This window comes from Juglans microcarpa x Juglans regia, chromosome 4D (assembly GCF_004785595.1).
Source record: "Juglans microcarpa x Juglans regia isolate MS1-56 chromosome 4D, Jm3101_v1.0, whole genome shotgun sequence".
NCBI classification, from domain to species: Eukaryota; Viridiplantae; Streptophyta; class Magnoliopsida; order Fagales; family Juglandaceae; genus Juglans; species Juglans microcarpa x Juglans regia.
This window is the reverse complement of record NC_054600.1, coordinates 34,804,927-34,811,941: the sequence shown is the minus strand read 5'-3', so window position 1 is coordinate 34,811,941 and position 7,015 is coordinate 34,804,927. Positions and strand designations below refer to the sequence as shown.

At 36.3% G+C, this 7,015-nt stretch overlaps 1 protein-coding gene across 1 annotated transcript; it reads right to left on the bottom strand.

Moving 5' to 3' along the window:
• Nucleotides 1–546: 546 nt before the first annotated feature.
• LOC121259390 (NADP-dependent glyceraldehyde-3-phosphate dehydrogenase-like) lies at nt 547–6,304 on the bottom strand. The gene is made up of 9 exons (XM_041160959.1): nt 6,050–6,304; nt 5,077–5,270; nt 4,617–4,745; nt 3,176–3,307; nt 2,876–3,012; nt 2,394–2,549; nt 1,524–1,902; nt 1,147–1,263; nt 547–816 (listed from the first exon to the last, which is right to left on the bottom strand). The coding sequence occupies exons 1-9, from the start codon at nt 6,192–6,194 to the stop codon at nt 703–705; spliced, it is 1,503 nt and encodes a 500-aa protein (XP_041016893.1). The 5' UTR covers nt 6,195–6,304; the 3' UTR covers nt 547–702.
• Between the last annotated feature and the right edge of the window lie 711 nt (nt 6,305–7,015).

Genomic DNA, 7,015 nt, shown 5'->3' with positions numbered 1-7,015 from the left:
AAAAATAAAAAAGAAAAGACCAAATATGGGAATTACACGAGACCCTGGTTAGTACCTATATTCAAAAGAAAATATCAAAATACTATGTAGTGACACGTCACGTACTTTTAAACCTCATTTTTGTGGTTCAAATAAGATAAAATGTTTTGTTAAATATTAAATAAAATATCGTTATAATATTATTTTTATTTAAAAAATTAAAAAATTAAATTATTTATTATATTTTATATAAAAATTTAATAAAATTGTAATGATTATATAAGATAAAATGAAATAATTTAATTTTATGTAATTAATGCAACCCTTATCATCGTGGACACAGATTTTGAAAAGTAATAGGTGCGCTTTGTTTGATGAATAATTTGAATGTTGTGAAAGTAATCATACTCTTAAATGCTTGCCTATTCATTTTGTAAAGTTAAATTTCATTTTAAGGAAAATGCAAGCATAATATTAAAGGAGGCATATGAAGCTGTTGTTAATTTTGTGCCAAATATCCCAGAAACACTCTTCTTTTTGTTCTATTTTACAAGCAGTGACATAGATTTATTTATATGGCAGCTTTTGCTACTCAAGAGAAGAGAGGAGACCCACCACAATAAACTAGTCTCTTTTACAAGCCAGCCAAGTTTGCTCCACTGTTTTTCTCATATTTACATGTAATTTATTATTATTATTTATATCCTTACAGGGCAGGGCATATTAACCAATAGCATAAGAAGGCGAGGGCAAGTTGATTACGGTGGTCTTGACCTTTGTCATCATATTTATACTGTTGGTGATTCCTTGCGAACCAATTCCACTGTCCTTCAGACCCTGTAACAAAGCAGTGTCAGTCAAATCTTTTAAGATAATGATGCTCTCGTGGGATTCAAAAGGGATTTACTCATAGTCATGCATACTAATCCCAGCCACGCAAAATATAAACTACAGATAAGATCATTTGCGTTAGGAGGAAAGGAAGTCAATACCCTTATCATTATCATTATCATATGAACCCCTACGTAATGCCAATAAATGGTGAAAGCACATATTGGCAACTATGCTGGATGCTTCCCCATCTGCTTACTAACTCATAGGGATGTGAATATAGTAAGAAATTTCCCCATATATCAGGAAAGTCCATAACATGGAAAGATAATGCACCTGAAAAGGAAAATGATCTGGTCCACGAGCTGGTGCCGAATTGATCTGAACAGTTCCTGTCTCCATTGCATCGCTGATCAAAATTGCTTTGTTTATGTCTCTTGTAAAAACACAACCCTGCAATTGTATATCGGCTTATAAGGAATTCCGGAATCGGGCAAACTAAAAACTTGGTGCGGAGGTTTTAAAAACTAAAGCTGTTAAAAGTTTTGAATAGCCACTTATAAAAGAAAAAATAAATAAACTGAAACTCGATGAGAATTAAAATCCAGATGGGCACTGTCAATAATTTCTATTCACAAAAACCTGAAAACAACTGTATGACTTGTGATGAAGAAAAGTTGGACAAGCTGGAATGAGAAGTTTTTAGAAAATACCTGTAGACCAAAATTGCTAGCATTGCAATGATGGATTCCTTCTTCAATAGAGTTTATACGGATGACAGGCAAAACTGGACCAAATGGCTCCTCCCACGCAATCCTCATATCAGGTCGAACATTATCTAACAGCAACGGCCATATGAGGTTTCCCTCTCTTTTGTACTCCTGGCAGAATGTTGCTCCTTTTTGCTTTGCATCCATTACTAAGCCTTCGATAAAGTTAGCAGAGGACTCCGTAACGACTGGAGTAATATCACAGTCATCCTCAGGTGGCCCAACGGTTAATTTTGCTACTTTAGATTTAACTTTCTCGACAAGAATGTCAGCAACAGATTCCATGACCAGGACAACCTTTACAGCCGTACATCTTTGACCACTGATTTAGATAACAGCACACAAATTATGAGACATGAGCGTGAACTGCAGATAGAGCCATGTAAAACCAAAAGCACTCATAGTGATGGGGTTGTGATTTATAAATTATTTTCCATGAGAGATACCAAGAATTAACAGGAAATTATTTGCATAGACTGCAGGGAAGAAAGCCATTGCATCCTTGCCGACAGTGCAAGGGTGAATGATGTGCCAGAAAGCCATTCATTTTGGATGCAATGTCATTCTATCTTTAGTTAAGGAACATAATAGAGTTTTGGGGGGTGGGGGGGTGATTTTCGTTGAAAGGGAGGTTCTGCATCTGCTCTAAACTCGTTTTTTCAATTCATGACATGGACAATTGTAAGATGATGCATGTGAATTTCTGATTAAATATTCTTAAAGCAAAACTAATGCCAATTCAAGACTTGTTGATGATATGGACAATTAGGTTGAATTGAGTCCAGTTAGCAGTTCCATATATTTTTCCTTTACCTGTAAGAGAAGCCTCCCTTTATGATATTAACTGCTGCCAAATCCAAATCCGCATCTTCAAGAATGATGCATGCATCTTTACCACCTAGTTCCATCTGAAGAGGAATCATGCCTGCTTTCTTTGAAATTGCCATTCCAGTGTCTCCACCTGTGAAGCTGAGGAGGATGCTTGTTAGGTAGAACTTACTCGACATGCAAATGTATGATTCTACATCCTATTTGTTCAGAGTTAGTTTAAATCCCCAATTGGACAAGTTGCGTGATTGGTTATGAAGGGATGCACAAGCCATTTGACCAAAAAGTCAACACAAATTTTCTAATAGCTTACTTATACTGGTTCTGCGTCCTACTTGATCTAAAGATGCATATCTCCAAGTTTTGATGCTAAACAACTAGAAAGGAGGAAAAAGGTTTACAATCAGGAAGGATAAGAAACGAGAAACTGATGGAACACAAATATCTTATGATGACCAAAAAATCACCTTATACAGTTGACCCCAGGATGCATTGTAAGGAAGTCACCAATTTCAGAACCTTTCCCCGTAACACAGCTAATAAGGCCTTTGGGAAAGCCAGCCAATTGAAAGCAATGCACCATGTGGAGTGCGGCTACAGCACCCTACAAGCAATAGCATAAGCTTATCAGAACAACTTGGTTTGTAAAGCTACTTAAACAAAATAGAAGTCCATTTGTGTGGTGATATTATTGGAATATCAAAGTTTCAGCCACACTGGAAACTTTATGTATGATTGAAGGTGGTGGAAGAAAATGGGCATCAAACATTAATTCCATACCTGGGTTGGGGCTTCAGTACAAGAGAGTTTCCAGCAATAAGAGCAGGAGCAATTTTGGAAACAGCCAGATTGACAGGATAGTTGAAGGGTGGGATGGCTAAAACCACCCCAAGTGGAACCTGCATATAGTTGCAAGCCCAAGTTACTCATCTAATAAAAACAGGATAAATAAGCGAGAGAACAAATTTTCACTAATTGTAGTTTGAATCACTGTCATAACACATAGGAACTCATGCACAATTGAAGAAATCCAAAATATTTGACCACATCCTTCTTTATTCGTCACATAAGAAGTGGCAGAGGAAGATTGTCTTACGTTGTTTGGCCTAGTCTGTCTTGATGCTTCATTTCTGTTACGGTACTCGTCTAATGTTCAACTCAATCTCCAATTCTAAATTCACATATAGTTTTCACCCCAAACATCCAACACTTTTAAGGTTATTAAAGCAAAAATCAACTGAATGGTCAACCAGAAATGTTTTTTGTGAGGCTGGATTTTACAGTATGATCTCATAAAAGAGTTGACTTCTCAAAGTAAATCTTGATTTTGCTCATCATGAACCATGAATAAGGAACAGGTGGCTTGTAGAAGTTACGAGTAACTTTGGCACACATTGAATTGCATAAAAGAGTGACTAAATGGAAGATAAATAAATCCATGCAAGAACTACTTGGTTGTATATATGGCCATACATTGCTTCATCTATTCTAGATGGCCAGTAATTACTCACCACCTTGAGACATAAACTCATCACCATAATTTACTTGGCTTTAGATTGTCGACTCTCCAACTTCTTCACCCATTATGTGGTAGTTCATTTATTGTAAAATCTTGGTTTTTTTTTTTTTCTTTTTCCTTTAAATTAAGCTCTCTATCAAGCATCCATGCACCCATGCATTTATGGATAGGTACATACATAAATATGTAAGATAGCCTTAATTTTTCAGTTTCTGTCAGCCAAAAAAATTTTTTTTTTTTTATAAGTAGTCAGCCAAAGAATATTCTTTGAATTCTTAACTAAATCAGTCTGATTTTGACTATTATTTTAGAGAAGCATCCCTATGGCATTTTGCTACCACTTAATTAATATTTTTTGGCAATAAAAACAGAAGAATTTGATACTATGATTATATTGTGTAGTTTGAAGGGTTTGCAAATACATAATGCCGTCACTGGTCAATGATTCTCTGGATATACCTTACATATTTTAAAGTTCCCTGACGAATAAAAGTAAGAAACCCTTGGAGAAAAAGCCATATCATGTCAGGACAAACAAAAAAAATGTCCCTGAAGGGGCCCTATCAACAAAACCGCCAGCCAAAACATAAGTAATGTGCTAATCACTAACATAATAAAATCAACACAGGGTGCAGTTGCAAGGCACCTACACAACAACTGAGCGCCTTAAAAAAATTAAGTTAAATCACCTTTGAGGTGAGGCAATATTTGGTCCTCTCATTGCCAGGAAAACTATCGGAAACCAGGAACTTGCCTTCTCCCAGAATCCTCACCCCTTCTTCAGCACAGTATGACACCAAATCCCCAGACCTAACAACCTTCATCATACCAGGGAAAAAAATCAAAACCCAATTATAATCCAATCATGTTTAGTAAGGATATCCAAAGTACCTATCCAGCACTAGAAAGCAATAAAATCTCGGGCCATATTTGGTTAGCATTTGAACTTCTCAAAGTACAAAAACATATTAACATTGGCTTTAGACAGCAAGCATGATACTCCCAAATGCTAAAACCATAATGCCATAAACTCTTTTAAAGGCAAGAAAATTACTTCAAAATCATCAAATTGAATTACTTAGTCAAGATATAAGGAACTGAATTTCCCATATATTACACAAAGAAAGGAAAACTTTTCATCCCACATACTTCAGTGACCGCATCCTTAGCCGGTTTAGCAATCTCTTTGACGAGACACTCTGCTATTGGCACTTTGTGCTCTTTTAAAATTGCCGCGGCTTTGTGAAGTAATTCTGCCCTTTTCCATAGCGGGGTCTTTACCCATGATTTTTGTGCTGATTTTGCCGCGTCTAGGACTTTGTTCACCTCCTCTTGAGTGCAAGCTGTTTGGATTTAATTCAAGAAAAACGTATCATTTAAATTTTTCAACTCAGTAGCTTTTTTAGTAATCCATCAATTTAATATAAGTACAGAATCTGCTTGTAATATATTGATCAGAATTGATGACGCCGCAATTAATGCATACATGAAACTTCAAACTCATTGATCTTAAGGCTTCATTTGGATTCCAGTTCGAAAGATCTTCATGCATTCAGAAATTGCACCTATCAAATAGGCTAAAAGAAATATCGAAATGAGTTCAAATGGATGAAAAAAAAAACTGTTGAAACTTAAATAAACTCAAATTTGTTGACTGTCACTTTTCAAATCTTGCTCTATAATCTGGTTTTATCTTGTTTGCTCCAAGGTTGGGCTTATCTTGATTTTTTTATGCAATTAAATCTATGAGAAAAAAAGCCAATTTTTTTTAGTTTCTAGATTATGCTAACAGAAACAGTGAAACACATGAGTTCCCCAAAATCAAATTAACTCGGAGAATGATTTTATAATTGTAAAAGCATACATTTTCTAGCACAGTAACAAACAAAAAAGAGATACAAAGAACGATTCTGAAAATAGTAACCTACTTGACTTCACACCACGTGTTATTTGAATAAACTAGTAATTAAATCAATAACTAAGATAAAAACCCACAACAATATCCAAATAGAAACGAGATATAAACAAAAGAACAAGAATTCCTGGAATTCAAGTGAAATAGGAAGTGGGTTGTAGCTTGCTGGAGAAGGGGGGAGGGGAGGGGGTGGAATTATGGGGTTACCTTGGACTTTGAACTGGGTCTTGCGGGTGGTGGGGTTGATGATTGGCACAGATTTCCCGGAAGTTGAGTTCTTCCACTCACCATCAGAGTAGTACTTGTAAACATCACCCTCTATGATATCTGCAAACACTCCGCTCCCTGCCATTTTTGTCCCACTATTGGTCTTGAGAAGAGCCTCTTAAGAAAGAAAATGGAGAACGCATAAGACACTGATCAGAAAGAGTGGGTTGTTAGCTTAACGCAGCTTCTTGGAGTTTCGATTCTAAAAACGACATGCTCTTAACAAGTCAACGATGCCCGGGGCCTTGACCATGGAAAACACACTATACGCGTTTGTCGGCAAAGAAAATGTAATGAAATATTATTTGCACGTATATACAATAAAAAATGAAAAAAATCCAGTATGATCTTTTAGACAAAATAACCGGTGGGCTCCGACTCCGGAGTCGGAGTTGTCATTTTCGACCTCCGACTCCGACTCAAGTCGGAGTCGGATTTTCCCTCCGACTCCGACTCCGAAGGTAGTCGGAGTCTGATTCCGATCGGAGGTCGGAGCTCCGAACTCCGATCGGAACTCCGAACGAAGGTCGGAGATCCGAACTCCGATCGGAACTCCGACCAGAGGTCGGAGCCCCGAACTCCGATCGGAACTCCGAACGAAGGTCGGAGCTCCGACTCCGAACAAAATTTCCGAATTCCTCACAAAATTTTGTTTTTTTTTATTATTATTTAAATTTTATTGTTCAATTTCGTTTCAGATAGTGAGCAACATATATATTTTTTTAAAAAGTGAAACGATCTACAAATATTTGGTTTATTCAAGAGTTTTCAATAATTTAAATATTCGTTCTGATTTTGTTACTGAATTTTGATTATATCTTTAATTTGTTTTATGTCCGCCTGAAATTTAGCATTAAAAGTGCTCATGACTCATGAGTTGAAAATTACATAAATTTAAAATTTTAT

Bases quoted from the DNA above. Each gene is read 5' to 3' on its own strand.
- LOC121259390 (XM_041160959.1), bottom strand. From the start codon at position 6,194: ATGGCAGGGAGCGGAGTGTTTGCAGATATCATAGAGGGTGATGTTTAC. The intron at 3,013-3,175 runs GTTTGATGCCCA...TATTGCTTGTAG, and splicing joins AACCCAGGTATGGAATTAAT to GGTGCTGTAGCCGCACTCCA. The intron at 1,903-2,393 runs GTAAAGGAAAAA...TATCTAAATCAG, and splicing joins AAGGGAGGCTTCTCTTACAG to TGGTCAAAGATGTACGGCTG.